Genomic DNA, 17,232 nt, shown 5'->3' with positions numbered 1-17,232 from the left:
TCGTGTGGTCATGTTTTCTCTGTATGACTGGCATCTACGTTGTCAAATGCCAGATTGTTTTATTTCCATCAGGAGTAGTTTACAACAGTGGTCCCCAACCAAGCATTTGCTACCGGGCCGCAATGAAACGTTAAATAATTTATAAAAGGACTGCATTTTCTCCCGCTTAACTTTAGCCTGTCCCACTAGACCAGGGGTGTCAAACTCCTTTTCATTGAGGGCCACACCGCAGTCATGGCTGCCATTAGAGGGCCGCTTGTAACAGTAAATCATTTATGAATTTGCCTATGGATTTATATATTTTAGTTTTTTTAACGTAAAGAGTAAAAAAAAAATCTGTGGATTTTACCACTGTTTTTTACAGTTCATTGCCAGACTTGTACTGTAAAATATATTGTGTCTTTTTAAAAAATATGATTTTTACAACATATTACCGTATTTTCCGCACTATAAGGCGCACCTAAAAACCACAAATTTTCTCAAAAGCTGACAGTGCGCCTTATAACCCGGTGCGCTTTATATATGGATTAATATTAAGATTCATTTTCATAAAGTTTCGGTCTCGCAACTTCGGTAAACAGCCGCCATCTTTTTTCCCGGTAGAACAGGAAGCGCTTCTTCTTCTACGCAAGCAACCGCCAAGGTAAGCACCCGCCCCCATAGAACAGGAAGTGCTTCTTCTTCTACTGTAAGCAACCACCCGCCCGCGTAGAAGAAAAAGCGCGCGGATATTACCGTACGTTTCATTTCCTTTGTGTGTTTACATCTGTAAAGACCACAAAATGGCTCCTACTAAGCGACAGGGATCCGGTTCATGAAAAGACGCAATCTCTCCATCCGCACACGGATTACTATTTCACAGCAACTGATATTCCTGTGAACCGCACTGTGGATACAACGGGAGCACGTACGGTGAATATTCGCACCACAGGGAATGAGAAGTCATCCTTCACTGTGGTTCTAGCTTGCCATGCTAATGGCCAGAAACTTCCACCCATGGTGATATTCAAAAGGAAGACCTTGCCAAAAGAGACCTTTCCAGCCGGCGTCATCATAAAAGCTAACTCGAAGGGATGGATGGATGAAGAAAAGATGAGCGAGTGGTTAAGGTAAGTTTACGCGAAGAGGCCGGGTGGCTTTTTTCACGCAGCTCCGTCCATGTTGATATACGACTCCATGCGTGCCCACATCACGCTGGTTTTTAATATATTATTAAAGTTTGACTGACCTATCTGACTGTTTTTTTGACATTCCTTTAGCGCAGTTAGATGCGGCTTATAACACGCCGGGGCGGCTTATAGGTGGACAAAGTTTTGAAATATGCCGTTCATTGAAGGCGCGGCTTATAACCCAGGGCGCCTTATGGTGCGGAAAATACGGTAAATCATTTATGAATTTGCCTATGGATTTAAATATTTTAGTTTTTTTAACGTAAAGAGTAAAAAAAAATCTGTGGATTTTACCAGTTTTTTACAGTTCGATGCCAGACTTGTACTGTAAAATATATGGTGTCTTTTTAAAAATGATTATTATTTTTACAACATGTTACTGTAAATAGAAATACAGTAGCGCTGTTTAATTTTATTTTGGCAACTCAGCTGCCAATTTTTTTACCATAATAAAATGTGGTACCATAAAGTCATCCACCGTGGATTTTACAGTAAAAAAAAAACAAGAAAATTTTACTGTAAAAACAGTAAAACATTGGTCTTTTTTTTTCAACTTACAGTAATATGTTGTAAAAAAAAAAAAATCCCTAAATGTTACAGTAAAATGTATTGGTCATTGTTATAGCGTACAATAACTTGCTTTGAAATCATAAGTTAAGCAGATATTTAAGTACCGTATTTTTCAGACTATAAGTCGCAGTTTTTTTCATAGTTTGGCCGGGGGTGCGACTTATACTCAGGAGCGACTTATGTGTGAAATGATGAACACATTAGCGTAAAATATCAAATAATATTATTGATCTCATTCACATAAGAGACTAGACGTATAAGATTTCATGGGATTTAGCGATTAGGAGTGACAGATTGTTTGGTAAACGTATAGCATGTTCTATATGTTATAGTTATTTGAATGACTCTTACCATAATATGTTACGTTAACATACCGTATTTTCCGCACTATTAGCCGCACCAAAAAACCACAAATTTACTCAAAAGCTGACAGTGCGGCTTATAACCTGGTGCGCTTTATATATGGATTAATATTAAGATTCATTTTCATAAAGTTTCGGTCTCGCAACTACGGTAAACAGCCGCCATCTTTTTTCCCGGTAGAACAGGAAGCGCTTCTTCTTCTACGCAAGCAACCGCCAAGGTAAGCACCCGCCCCCATAGAACAGGAAGCGCTTCTTCTTCTACTGTAAGCAACCACCCGCCCGCGTAGAAGAAGAAAAAGGGCGCGGATATCACCGTACGTTTCATTTCCTTTGTGTGTTTACATCTGTAAAGACCACAAAATGGCTCCTACTAAGCGACAGGTATCCGGTTCATGAAAAGACGCAATCTCTCCATCCGCACACGGATTACTATTTCACAGCAACTGATATTCCTGTGAACCGCACTGTGGATACAACGGGAGCACGTACGGTGAATATTCGCACCACAGGGAATGAGAAGTCATCCTTCACTGTGGTTCTAGCTTGCCATGCTAATGGCCAGAAACTTCCACCCATGGTGATATTCAAAAGGAAGACCTTGCCAAAAGAGACCTTTCCAGCCGGCGTCATCATAAAAGCTAACTCGAAGGGATGGATGAAGAAAAGATGAGCGAGTGGTTAAGGTAAGTTTAAGTTTACGCGAAGAGGCCGGGTGGCTTTTTTCACGCAGCTCTGTCCATGTTGATATACGATTCCATGCGCGCCCACATCACGCTGGTTTTAATATATTATTAAAGTTTGACTGACCTATCTGACTGTTTTTTTGACATTCCTTTAGCGCAGTTAGATGCGGCTTACAACACGGGGCGGCTTATAGGTGGACAAAGTTTTGAAATATGCCGTTCATTGAAGGCGCGGCTTATAACCCAGGGCGCCTTATGGTGCGGAAAATACGGTAAGTTGTATTTTTCATGCCCGTTATTCTTGCTGTATTTATCTGTAAAGCCGGTCCATGAAAATACTGCCGACATTAAACCGGTCCGTGTTGCATAAAAGGTTAGGGACCACTGGTTTACAAGACTGGCTCGCCTTTAAGCCGCTAAAAAAAGGTATGTCATGCTAAAAAATTTACTTAAGTGCATTTGTAAATAGAGATAAGTGTGTCACCATGTTAGCGTGGCTCCTTGGAACTCAGTGCTTGGTCTGGAGTTCTTTTACCCAGTAACTAATGGTACAAGTATTCTTCCGGTTATCAAACCATCACATGTGATAACTGTGTCAAGTGCATGAACCGTTAATTATACGTTTTTAAAAAATGACTCTGTTGGTTATAGTGAGACAAAGTTGTGCATTCAAGCTATTTGTTTTTTTTTTAAATAACGAGGTAATACTGATGAGGTGATTTGTTGTGTTCCAAGTTACATACTTGATGTATACGTCATAAAGATGCCATTCAAAAAAAAAGGTGTGAAGAAGGCTAATCGCGGTCAACAGAACTGCTTATTGCTGAAAGGCCTGGTAGTAATGAGGTAAGGAGCTAGAAGTGCTAACAGCAGAAGTGCTGTATGCCTGAGGTAGCTGGCTGTGGTTGTGGGCCACAGGGCCCTGGGGCACGTGAGCCTGAGGAGGCTGGAAGAAGGTAAAAGGCCCTGAAGACTGGGAGGACAACCCAGTGGAGGAAGTTGGGGAGGAGGCGGCGGTGGTGGCAGGAGGATAACCCATCATTAACCCTCCCATCCCCACATGAGAGCTGTAAGGCGGCAGGCTGAAAGGCAGAAAGCCCAACAGTGGGCCCAGTTCCATGTTAGTGGTGCAGGAGAGCTCAGCCGGGGAGATGGCGGGATTCCTGGGGAGCAGGTGAGGGTCACCGCCAACGCCCATCCCTTCGCCGAGCATCTCCCTCTGAGGGGAGGTGGACGTAGAGGTAGAAGAGTTGAGATGGGGAGGAGGGGCGCTCTGCAGATCCAGCAGGAAACTGTCCACGTCCGTGCGGGGATACGAGGTAGATCCTTGTTGGTACCGAGACATGTTGCCGTACGACTGCTGCTGCGGCGCCGCCAGGGGCTGCAGGTGGTGGTGGTGGTTGTGAGTCGATGGAGGAGGCATGTGGCGACCCATGCTGGAGGACAGCGAGACCTGCATGAGGCCGTGCGGGTGACTCATCCCGGGGACAGGGTTAGCAATGGGGTAGGAGTTGAACATTTCCCGGGCGAAGGTCTCCACCGGTTCCTTGGAGGAGGAGGAGCCTCTGTCGGAGGATAGAGGGCTGGCCTCCTTTGCGGGACACGGCGTGGTTGCGGTGGACGTCGCCACAGGAGTGCTGGGCGTAACCAGTGGTATCAATCCCGTGTCATGCGCGTGGCTCTTCTTCAAGTGACGGGTCAAGTGGTCTCTGCGGCCAAAGCGCTGCGCACAGCGGGGACACAGGAAGTCGCGGCGTCCCGTGTGCACCACAGCGTGGCGGCGTACGTCCTTGCGGGTGTAAAAGCGCCGGTCGCATCGCTCGCAGGAATATTTCCTCTCTCTCACAGACACGACGGTGTTGTTGTTGCCCTCTGCCGGGGGCGGTCTGTCAGTGTGGCCGCCGCCCAGGTGCTCCAGCAGGGACGGCGTGCCGTCCGAGCAGGTCGGGCCGGTGCCGGCGTTGGTGTGAGCTTCCACCAGGTGCCGCCTGTAACCCAGCTGGGTGTTGTATTGCTTCCCGCACTCCTGGCAGTGGAAGACGATGGTGTCCTGCAGCGGACCCTTCAGCTGGTCCTGCTGGTGGAACATGGTCCCACGGGGGTGGTGCTGGTGCGAGAGAAAGGAGCTGAGTAGGAGGCGACACAAGCAACACTCATGAGGATTCTACATCAGCTTCAGCTCTGCGCCTTAGGGCTCTTTTAGTTTTCTCAGTGTGCTCGCGATGACACTAAGTGCAGCTTGTCCACTGCTTGACGGTCCCTTGCGGCAACGACGTGTGGTCTGTCCTGCCTTGGTGGGACAGGCCCGTGTCCAGCGTTTGGTTTCGGCGACAGCACCTGCCATAGCAACCCCAAGAGGGCTGCAGTTATGAGGGCGTTTGTATCTCGCGTTTTTCTGTCTCGGTCCTCTAGTGTTCAGCAGCACGGCACTCCCGTCACGGTGGAATTGGGGAGGAAGCTCAACATCCTAAAAGGATCTGAAACATGAAACAAAAAACATAGCATCATAAGCAAATGACATGCCGGGGTCAGACAATAGGAAAATTCCGCCTTGATTACAGGGTTTCCCCAACATATAATTGATTGTGGCGCCCCGCCACGGCAAAATAAAAGCCGCCGTACCTTAAAAGGAAACTGTAATTTTTTTTTTAATTTTGCCGATCGTTCACAATCATTATGAGAGACAGTAAGACAAAAGTCGGGTTTTTTTGCATTCCGCAGGACCCCATAAGGTTGCCCGGGTTTTTGCCTGTATATGCTTCTTTAAATTTTGACATGTTTACTTCATGTCCGTCCACTAGAGATGCGCGGTTTGCGGGCACAACCGCGGAGTCCGCGGATTATCCGCGGTTCGGGCGGTTGAAATAAAAAAAAATTAGATTTTATCCGCGGGTCGGGTTGGGCGGTTGAAATAAAAAAAAAAAAAGATTTTAAATAGATTCAGGCGGGTGGCAGTTAAACCAATTGGGAAATATATATACATACAGTGGGGCAAAAAAGTATTTAGTCAGCCACCGATTGTGCAAGTTCTCCCACTTAAAATGATGACAGAGGTCTGTAATTTTCATCGTAGGTACACTTCAACTGTGAGAGACAGAATGTGAAAAAAAAAGCCAGGAATTCACATTGTAGGAATTTTAAAGAATTTATTTGTAAATCATGGTGGAAAATAAGTATTTGGTCACTTCAAACAAGGAAGATCTCTGGCTCTCACAGACCTGTAACTTCTTCTTTAAGAAACTCTTCTGTCCTCCACTCGTTACCTGTATTAATGGCACCTGTTTGAACTCGTTATCTGTATAAAAGACACCTGTCCACAGTCAGACTCCAAACTCCACTATGGCCAAGACCAAAGAGCTGTCGAAGGACACCAGGAAAATAATTGTAGACCTGCACCAGACTGTGAAGAGTGAATCTACAATAGGCAAGCAGCTTGGTGTGAAAAAATCAACTGTGGGAGCAATTATCAGAAAATGGAAGACATACAAGACCACTGATAATCTCCCTCGATCTGGGGCTCCACGCAAGATCTCATCCCGTGGGGTCAAAATGATCATGAGAACGGTGAGCAAAAATCCCAGAACCACACGGGGAGACCTGGTGAATGACCTGCAGAGAGCTGGGACCAAAGTAACAAAGGTTACCATCAGTAACACACTACGCCGACAGGGAATCAAATCCTGCAGTGCCAGACGTGTCCCCCTGCTTAAGCCAGTGCATGTCCAGGCCCGTCTGAAGTTTGCCAAAGAGCACATGGATGATACAGCAGAGGATTGGGAGAATGTCATGTGGTCAGATGAAACCAAAATAGAACTTTTTGGTATAAACTCAACTCGTCGTGTTTGGAGGAAGAAGAATACTGAGTTGCATCCCAAGAACACCATACCTACTGTGAAGCATGGGGGTGGAAACATCATGCTTTGGGGCTGTTTTTCTGCTAAGGGGACAGGTTGACTGATGCGTGTTAAGGAAAGAATAAATGGGGCCATGTATCGTGAAATTTTGAGCCAAAACCTCCTTCCATCAGTGAGAGCTTTGAAGATGAAACGTGGCTGGGTCTTCTAGCATGACAATGATCCCAAACACACCGCCCGGGCAACGAAGGAGTGGCTCCGTAAGAAGCATTTGAAAGTCCTGGAGTGGCCTAGCCAGTCTCCAGACCTCAACCCCATAGAAAATCTGTGAAGGGAGTTGAAAGTCTGTGTTGCTCGGCGACAGCCCCAAAACATCACTGCTCTCGAGAAGATCTGCATGGAGGAATGGGCCAAAATACCAGCTACTGTGTGTGCAAACCTGGTAAAGACCTATAGTAATCGTTTGACCTCTGTTATTGCCAACAAAGGTTATATTACAAAGCATTGAGTTTAATTTTTGTTATTGACCAAATACTTATTTTCCACCATATTTTACAAATAAATTCTTTAAAATTCCTACAATGTGAATTCCTGGATTTTTTTTCCACATTCTGTCTCTCACAGTTGAAGTGTTCCTATGATGAAAATTACAGACCTCTGTCATCATTTTAAGTGGGAGAACTTGCACAATCGGTGGCTGACTAAATACTTGTTTGCCCCACTGTAGTTAAATGTTGTTACCCACATACGAAAAACGAGCAGGCACCTGCTGCATATGCCACAACAGAAGAAAAAAAAAAAAAAGAGATGGACACTTTTACGGAGCGGAGAAGGGACGCCTCGCCGGGGTCCGGGACCGAGGCCCCTTCCCCCGAGAGGGCCCCACCGGGAGCCGTAGCTGAGGCGATCCGCGAGAAGGGCCCGACGCACGTCCAGGGTCACCACCGCGCCCACCGCACGACACCCCGCCTCGTCCGCCTTCGCCGCGGCCGGCGTCACGCGCAGCAGGTAAGCAGCTTACCTGCCGCCACCCCCATGGCCGGGGGCTCGTAACGGGGGTCACTCCGCAGCTTACCTGCCCGCCACCCCCGTTGCCGGGGGCACGTAACAGGGGTCACTCCGCACGCAGTGCGCTCACGAAAGGGGTGGGGCAAGCAGAACTGGCGCTGCGGGATGAACCGAACGCTGGGTTAAGGCGCCCGATGCCGACGCTCATCATACCCCAGAAAAGGTGTTGGTTGATATAGACAGCAGGACGGTGGCCATGGAAGTCGGAACCCGCTAAGGAGTGTGTAACAACCCACCTGCCGAATCAACTAGCCCTGAAAATGGATGGCGCTGGAGCGTCGGGCCCATACCCGGCCGTCGCCGGTGTCGCGGTGCGCGCTGAAGCCTCGGGCGCGAGCCCGGGTGGAGCTGCCGCAGGTGCGAGGGACATCGCACCTCCACGCGCTTGGAGGTGCGCTCAGCGCGGCTCCCAGATGATTGCTGCATTGGATCAGTCTCCTTTCTTTAACAGGCAAAAGCTTTATAACCTCACTAATGCCTTGCATCGTCTATATTAGATATATAACAACGGGCGGGTGCGGTGTTGATTAACTGTTAATTCGGGTGGATGCGGATGGTTGACGACTTTTGTCATGCGGTTGCGGATGAAATAATTGCCTATCCGCGCATCTCTACCGTCCACACATTAGTTATTTCAAAGTGTAAAATACGATCCGCCCTGAAAACAATTTTATTTTGAAAGTAAAAGCAATAATTTATTTTGTTTGTACATGACTTCCTGTCCATCACAAGCACATTTGAGCTAATCTGAACAGCCGTGTGGCAGTGACCGGCAAAAATAGAAGCCCTGCGTATATTTAGCGCTAGGATAAGGAACGCCACCGCCATATCAGTGCCGTCTGAAATGGTGGCATTTTGTGACGTTTAGACTGTATTATTAATTACTCAGCAGTTTCTTGTTGTGGCTGGCAGCACACTAATGCTGTAGTGATGCACAATATCTTCTTTGATTGTAAATTATCCACTCAATAGATTAAAAAAATGAAACTGTAAGATGCAAAGACTTCAATATAACCATCATCTTTGTACCGTATTTTCCGCACTATAAGGCGCACCTAAAAACCACAATTTTTCTCAAAAGCTGACAGTGCGCCTTATAACCCGGTGCGCTTTATTACGATTCATTTTCATAAAGTTTCGATCTCGCAACTTCGGTAAACAGCCGCCATCTTTTTTCCCGGTAGAACAGGAAGCGCTTCTTCTTCTACGCAAGCAACCGCCAAGGAAAGCACCCGCCCCCATAGAACAGGAAGCGCTTCTTCTTCTACTGTAAGCAACCACCCGCCCCCGGAAGAAGAAGAAAAAACGCGCGGATATCACCGTACGTTTCATTTCCTGTTTACATCTGTAAAGACCACAAAATGGCTCCTACTAAGCGACAAGGATCCGGTTCATAAAAAGACGCAATCTCTCCATCCGCACACGGATTACTACCGTATTTCACAGCAACTGATATTCCTGTGAACCGCACTGTGGAACGGGAGCACGTACGGTGAATATTCTCACCACAGGGAATGAGAAGTCATCCTTCACTGTGGTTCTAGCTTGCCATGCTAACTTCCACCCATGGTGATATTCAAAAGGAAGACCTTGCCAAAAGAGACCTTTCCAGCCGGCGTCATCATAAAAGCTAACTCGAAGGGATGGATGGATGAAGAAAAGATGAGCGAGTGGTTAAGGGAAGTTTACGCGAAGAGGCCGGGTGGCTTTTTTCACACAGCTCCGAAGGCGAACACACCTTCACTAAGACGGGCAGACAGCGCCGGACGACATACGCCAACATTTGCCAGTGGATCGTAAATGCCTGGGCAGATATTTCGGTCACAACTGTGGTCCGAGCTTTCCGGAAGGCAGGATTCACAGAACTGCTGCACAACAACAGCGACACTGAATCCGATGACTTCGACGAGACGGAGCCGGCCATTTTTGGATCCCACGCTTGCGCAACTTTTCAATTCGGACACCGAAGACGAAGAATTCGAAGGATTTACGAATGAAGAATAACTTCAGAAGGTGAGCGCTATGTTTATTTTGTGTGTTGTGACATTAACGTTCGAGCAACATTATGTTGCTATTGCTCTACACCATTTTGAATTTTACTATGTTTGTGATTGCACATTTGCGTACATTTTGGGACAGAGTTGTTAGAACGCTGGTTTTCAATATATTATTAAAGTTTGACTGAACTATCTGACTGTTTTTTTGACATTCCCTTTAGCGCAGCGTAGGCGCGGCTTATAATCCGGGGCGGCTTATTGGTGGACAAAGTTATGAAATATGTAATTCATTGAAGGTGCGGCTAATAATTCGGTGCGCCTTATAGTGCGGAAAATACGGTAGTTAGAATTCCGTGCAGCGCTCGCAATTTTTTTACGGCACGTAGTGCACCCTGAACTCCATTGTAAAAATGTGTGTTTCTACATTTGTTGTTTGTTCTATTTTATTTTATGCTTAAATCTACCATGTTCACATTGGTTAAGTTTGTAGTTGTGTTACCTTTAATTCTGCTATTACGATGTCATTTTGACAATTGTTTTGATTATATTATAATTGCAATATTTGAGTCATACTCATACTTGCCAACCCTCCCGAATTTTCCGGGAGACTCCCGAAATTCAGCGCCTCTCCCGAAAACCTCCCGGGACAAATATTCTCCGGAAAATCTCCCGATATGTATTTTTTCTGACTCCTTATTACATCCAGCCATAGAATTATACATTAAAATAAACATATTTGAAATCATTAATTTTAAATGATCATAATAATTCATTTAAAATGACAATATTTAATTATTAAAATAATTGCTTGTTTATCAACAACTTTAGCATTTTATTCATTACATTTTGAAGCTCTCAGAAGCCAAGTTATGTTATATTCCTTAAGATTTATTTATGGAAGTATCAATTATCTAAACACAGTTTTGTTTGCATATATTCAGGGGGGGGGGGGGGGGGGGGTGTATAATGTAGCCCGGAAGAGTCAGGGCTGCATGGGATTCTGGGTGTTTGTTCTGTTGTGTTTATGTTGTGTTAAGGTGCAGATGTTCTCCCGAAATGTGTTTGTCATTCTTGTTTGGTTTTGGTTCAAAGTGTGGCGCATTATTAGTAAGAGTGTTAAAGTTGTTTTATATGGTCACCGTCAGTGTAACCTGTGTGGCTGTTGAACAAGTATGCCTTGCTGTCACGTACGTGTGCAAGCAGAAGATGTATATTGTATAACAAGTGTTGGGCTGGCACGCTGTTAATACAGATTATAGAGGGCGCCAAATGTTGTACCATCATGGCACGCCCTTATTATAGTTGTAAGGGTGATAATCGGTTAATATATATCCCGGGAGTTTTCTGCGAGAGGCACTGAAATCCGGAAGTCTCACGGGAAAATTGGGGGGTTCAGCAAGTAAGCTGCAGAGTGATCAAAGAGCCGCATGCGGCTCCGGAGCCGCGGGTTGCCGACCCCTGGTTTAGACAGAGCGGGTATTATTTTTGTCACAGATTTAATAATAAGGGGCGTCATCTCATCAGCAACATCACGCAGCAGAGCTTTCACAGCAGAACTAAAAGGTCATCACAATGCTTCGATATCTCGCCACTGGGAAAATGAATTGGAAAGAAAAGAAAACGTTTATTTTTGATTCATTGCCAATATTGTTTGTTTGTTTTGTATTATTTTGTGGTTTATTGTCAAAATATACACTCCCATTGTCCACTTACATATTTCTAAAATATTGCTTTATTCTTAGACAAGGGATTCCCTTCCGTGATTGGTCATTTCTATGGACACAGAAATGACGTCACCTAAAATTCCGTTTACGGCACCAGTGTTTCCCACAGGACAGGCATCTATTTGTGGTGGTGTGGTCGAGGGGCGGGGGGTGGCGGCGGCAGCGGCGATGACCAAGAAGAACGCGGAGTTGCAATATAATTACAACATTTTATGTACATATTTATATACAGATTTGAACAATTAGTGATTCACTGAAATATATTTATTAATTGTGGTTCTTACAAAAAATATACCTTATAAAATATAAAAGCTAAAATGTCTCTTAAAGCTCTGCCCCTTTAATTAGTAAATACTAAATAATTTAACTTTAGCCTACTACTACAACCATATTATTTACCAGCAACATGAAGTGAAACAGAGGCAGAGGTGTCCTGCCACAGTCAGTCAACCTCCTCCTCCTCCTCCTCTTCCTGCTGCTGCTGAACTGGTCGCACCTGTGGTCCGGACTGTAGGCCTACCTCCTCTCCAAGTCGAGCCCTTTTCGGCCGTTGAAAATATTTTTCTATACTCATCTGTGTGAAGGAGTGAACATCTAACATTAGAATTTATTACTAACGAGCAGAAGCGCTCTATGTACAGTGCCGTCTAACCTTAAGCGGCAGCAGCTCAACACATGCAGGGTTCAACGTTAAGGTTTTTTTCTACTTGCCCGACTTCTCAAATCTACTTGCCCCAATATTTTTACTTGTCCTGCCTAGGTTTTTTTCTGGCTGTGTAGTGCTCATGGCTTATATCTTACTAAAATTCTTCCCGTTGACTATTTATAACACTACACAGTATTTATTATTATTATTATTATTATCTATAATTACATTTAAATGGCATTGCATACATGTAAAATTAAATGCTATTTCACATTATTTGACCAGTAGCAGTTACACCCATCTGAACAGGTCAGCCACCTGTTTAAAGCCCGATCACAGTTGAAATCTTGAAATGAAGGGCCTTTAATGGCCAAAACATTAACCTGGACAACATTTTAACAGCTGATTGGCTCAGATTTTATTCTTTTCATTGCATTCACATGCTGCAGTGGACAATTTAGCTTCAGTCCATGTGTGTTTATTGACAACAGGGTTATAACCTGGACACGTTAGCTCGTCGGTATGAAAACAGGTGACTGAGTCAAACAGCGGCGGTGTTAATGAAGCAGCGTCAGGCTGCTCACCGTCAGTGAAACGCTCGGTGAAATCGCAGATTAACGTTAAATATATGACGAGCCGCGAGCGATGCAGCTATAACCTATCTACCTATAACACCTGTACAAATGAAGCAATGCTACCACGCTAGCAAGCGTTAGCTAGCCGGCTATGAGCCACCAAGCTGCTAACTATCGCCAAAAGGCACCATTTAAGTTGTTTTCCCCATGGCATCCTGGATCAAGGCTTTCAGCAGCTTTTGGACGTTTGAGGTAGAAACGTAGGAAGCGCCATCATTATGAAAAGTAGCATGCGAGTATTTTGATTCGTCCGTCCGTCTTCCTCTTCTTCTTCTTCTTCTGGCCCACCAGGTGAATTAAGTGCTATTGGCGGAGTTACAATGCAAAGTAGGCTACTGCCACCTACTGCACCGGAGGTGTAACTACAAGCAACATTCACAGACAGTCCCATTACTTTTATGAGCGGTCGAGCGAGTCAAAAGCCGAAAAATCCATTTGTGGCGGACGTAATTCTTTCGTGGCGGGCCGCCACAAATAAATGAATGTGTGGGAAACACTGGGCACATAGTAATGTCGTAATTCAGCTCTGAGTGTGACACTTAAGATTCAGTCCTACACTTCGCTGAAAGTGTGAGTAAGACGCTTGATAACTAACTTTTAAGTGCAGCTTTCAGCTAAGAATTTCTTTACTCATAAGTCAACTCTTAGCAGACTTCTTAGGAGTAATTCTAAGACGCTTGATAAATACGACCCCTGGTCTCTAACTGGACGAGTCAACAAAATAATGCTGCTTTGTTTACCGCCAGTCTCATCACAAACAGGGCAATGTTTACTTTTTATTTCTCTGCACCTGAGAGTCATGGTTCTAAAAGAATAATAATGGAGTGCAGTTGCAGTAATTTAGCTCATTTTGACTAAACGCCACACAATAAAACAGGGCCGGCCCGTGGCATAGGCCGTATAGGCAAATGCTAAGGGCGCCGTCCATCAGGGGGCGCCACGCCAGTGCCACAAATGTTGGAGAAAAAAAAAAGGAAAAAAAAGTTGGTACTATTATTTTTAAATACAAAAAATAATCCCACGTTAATTAAAATGCAAAGTAAAGCCTATTTAATAGAAATATTATTTGTTACAACATTACGCCCCCCCCTCTCTCCCCCCGCACGGTGCGCCCCCTCCCTTCCCGTATCATGACTCTTTTTGGACGTCACCACATCAAAAAATCAACACAAGATGTCAAAACGGCCAAAACTGTCAGGTGCCCAGGGAAGAAAAAAGAGAAAAGAAGAGGAGGAGAAACGAGAAAAGACAGATAGCAGGTAGGTGAGCCGAACATGAAATTATTTGTCTGTTACAGAATGTGATAGTAACCTGGCTTTTTAGCATTAAGCTAATGTCACATGATTCGGCAATTGCTAATCAATAAATAGCTAGTTCTGTTTTAACGTCGGGTTAATATTGTGGAGGGGGCTAAATTGTTATGGAAAATAATAATGTAATGTTAGGTAATTACAGTACTCCCACCTTACATTTTTCAGGGACATTTGTATTAGATCTTTTAAGCAGCTGTTTTTTGTTTACATTGTTATTGCCTTCTGGTTAGCTAATGTTTGCCCTGCAGGTAATAGTCACTTTTCCACCCCTTTATATATTAGGTATAGTTGTAAGTAAAAAAAAAAAAAGGTCAAAGACAAAGCTATTCGGTTTCTTGTGAGTATATACCAGAGGTGTGGACTCGAGTCACATGACTTGGACTCGAGTCAGACTCGAGTCATGAATTTGATGACTTTAGACTCGACTTGACAAAATGTAAAAAGACTTGCAACTCGACTTAGACTTTAACATCAATGACTTGTGACTTCACTTGGACTTCAATCAATCAATCAATCAATCAATGTTTATTTATATAGCCCTAAATCACAAGTGTCTCAAAGGGCTGCACAAGCCACAACGACATCCTCGGTATAGCCACTTGAGCCTTTTGACTTGACATGACTTGCTACTTTCCCCAAAACCCAAAGATGAAAAAGTTATTCGGGAGCGCTCCGTATTTTTCATTGTGTACTTGTCTATCAGCGTTGCGTGTGTCAGCTGGTGTGCTCTCAGTACAACAGCCAATCAAATTAGATCTACTTTGTTTTCATCACACAGCATTCATCCAATCAAATTGCAGGACAACCAACGAAGAAGACATGTCCAAACCACACGCCAGTGAACAAAAAATGATACCTAAAATAATTTTGTTTGGGTATAAAAATTACGAGGTGGTCAACACAAAACGGTTTGCAGTATGCAACACATGCGGTTCCAAAATGACTGATGGAGAGGCAACAACTTCTAACTTCGTCCGGCATTTGAAGTTGCACAAAGAACGGTAAGTTTTGAATGTAAGATAACGTTTATTGGCTAAGTAACGTGACTTTTATTTGCTGTGTAGTTAAATCAGTGAGGCTGTAAACTCACTGCTAACGTTATAACGTTATTGCAAACACGGGAATCTGTTGCAGTTCACTACCTTATTCATACTTTTTGTTCAGTGATTTTTTTCAAGCAGGGTTACGTTAGTCAATATATCACACGTAACGTTAGACGGCGGTCAGCAGCACCGCGTATTTTAGCCACCTAAAAAAAGACAAAAATAGTCAAATAAAGGTCAGTTAAAATGTATACTATATTATGAATATGTGTACCGTTTTAGCTAGCTTTCTGACATACTGTTGTTGGTTGTTTACCTCAGTGGTCCCCAACCACCGGGCCGCGGCCCGGTACTGGTCCGTGGATCGATTGGTATCGGGCCGCACAAGAAATCTTTTTTTTTTCTTCTCTTTTTTTAATTAAATCAACATAAAAAACACAAGATACACTTACAAGTAGTGCACCAACTCAAAACAACTCTCTCCCCCCTTTTGTTCTGGGCATTGAACATGAAGACTCTTCCTTCACTGTTCCGAGTGGCCATGAGAGTCTTGGCAGTGCCTGCCTCCAGTGCTCCAGTGGAGCGAGTTTTCAGCCATGGTGGCATCATACTACGCCCCCATCGTGCACAAATGACTGACAGACTCTTGGCTAATTTGGTCTTTTGCAAATGCAATGCAGCATAGGGCCCTATACTTGTTATGTTCAAGTATATGTCATGTTTTTTCAATGTTAACACTTTTGTACCAATAAGTACATTTGCACTTTATTTTTCAATGTGTTTGTTCTGTAAAGGAATGAGTTAATGTTTAAAATGACTGGTTAATAGTGCTATTATGAAGTGCAATGTCAGCACAATTTTCTTTCCTGCAATTTAAAATGCACTTGTTTTAATAAATAAATACAGCGTTTGAAAAGCATACACAATCTGTGTTAATATATTAGTCTGTGGTTAAAAGGACTTGAAAGGACTCGAAACTCAAAATGCAGGACTTAGGACTTGACTTGAGACTTTCCAGTCTTGACTTTGGACTTGACTCGGGGCTTGCCTGTCTTGACTCGAGACTTGAGGGCAAAGACTTGAGACTTACTTGTGACTTGCAAAACAATGACTTGGTCCCACCTCTGGTATATACACTTCACTGCCGATGTGGGGGGGCGCCACCTAAAATCTTGCCTAGGGCGCCAGATTGGTTAGGGCCGGGCCTGCAATAAAGTGATGATGACCGAGAAGACAGCGCCATCTTGTGGGGCCTCGCGTCACGACGACGGCATGACCCAACTTTCCTCCATTAAAAGCACTTTTAGTGTTTCAAACAAGATGTAAACATTTTTGGGTGGTGTGCTTGAAATAAAGAGACATCGTTAAAAGCGGGCGAGTGCGTAACTGAAGTGGAAGTCCGAAGTTGTAACGACCGTGAGGACCAAGGTGAGGACCGGGGCGAAGTGTGTCTGCTAGCCCGACTCGCAGAGGTGGAATTCGGCAGGCGGATCGGAGTTTTGCTCGCCCGGTCATCTCAAATCCATCGCATCGGTTTTCACACAACACCACGATTATCGCGAGTGCCGATGGAGGACAGACGTTGTGATGGTGAAGGAAACACAAATAGATGCAGGATTGACTAAAGTTGTGTGGGAGTTTGTGCGGCTGCGCGGCTAACTCTTCTCATTACTTTAGCAAAACTGGCTACAAAAAAAAAAAGTCCCGCCGGCGTCGACACGTGACGAGCGGGAGCTTTCTTACCGCCTGCCGCACCGCCGACGTCGTCCTCCGCTCTCCACTCGCCCTCCACGTGGACATTTTGTCCAGATGAAGCTTTTTAAACGATGTTTATGAGAGTCTGGGCCTGAGCTGCTGGCGCCGCGCTACAAGCCGGGCATTCTGGGAGCGTGACGTCACAGCACGGCCTCCGCGCCTGCACCGCCAGTGGGGAGCGTGACGACTACACTTTTACACTCTCGCCTCCATCACACCTTCAATCTGTGCATTCGTTCGCTAAAATGTTGCAAAAAAAAAAGTCTGCTGACGTATGCAGTAACATATTGTGTCATTTATACACCTATTATTTTGTACACATTATGAGGGACAAACTGTAAAAATGGATTATTCATCTACTTGTTCATTTACTGCTTATTTTCTCTTTTAACATGTTCTATCTACACTTC

General features: G+C 44.6%; 1 protein-coding gene across 1 annotated transcript; it reads right to left on the bottom strand.

The window, feature by feature from the left end:
• Positions 1 to 2,912: 2,912 nt before the first annotated feature.
• LOC133612645 (zinc finger protein PLAGL2-like) lies at positions 2,913 to 16,943 on the bottom strand. Its single transcript, XM_061970258.2, has 2 exons — positions 16,811 to 16,943; positions 2,913 to 5,264 (listed from the first exon to the last, which is right to left on the bottom strand). The coding sequence occupies exon 2, from the start codon at positions 4,874 to 4,876 to the stop codon at positions 3,605 to 3,607; it is 1,272 nt and encodes a 423-aa protein (XP_061826242.2). The 5' UTR covers positions 4,877 to 5,264; positions 16,811 to 16,943; the 3' UTR covers positions 2,913 to 3,604.
• Between the last annotated feature and the right edge of the window lie 289 nt (positions 16,944 to 17,232).

This window comes from Nerophis lumbriciformis, linkage group LG01 (assembly GCF_033978685.3).
Source record: "Nerophis lumbriciformis linkage group LG01, RoL_Nlum_v2.1, whole genome shotgun sequence".
Lineage (NCBI taxonomy): Eukaryota > Metazoa > Chordata > Actinopteri > Syngnathiformes > Syngnathidae > Nerophis > Nerophis lumbriciformis.
The sequence above is the reverse complement of the archived record's forward strand: the minus strand, read 5'-3'. Positions and strand labels throughout refer to the sequence as shown.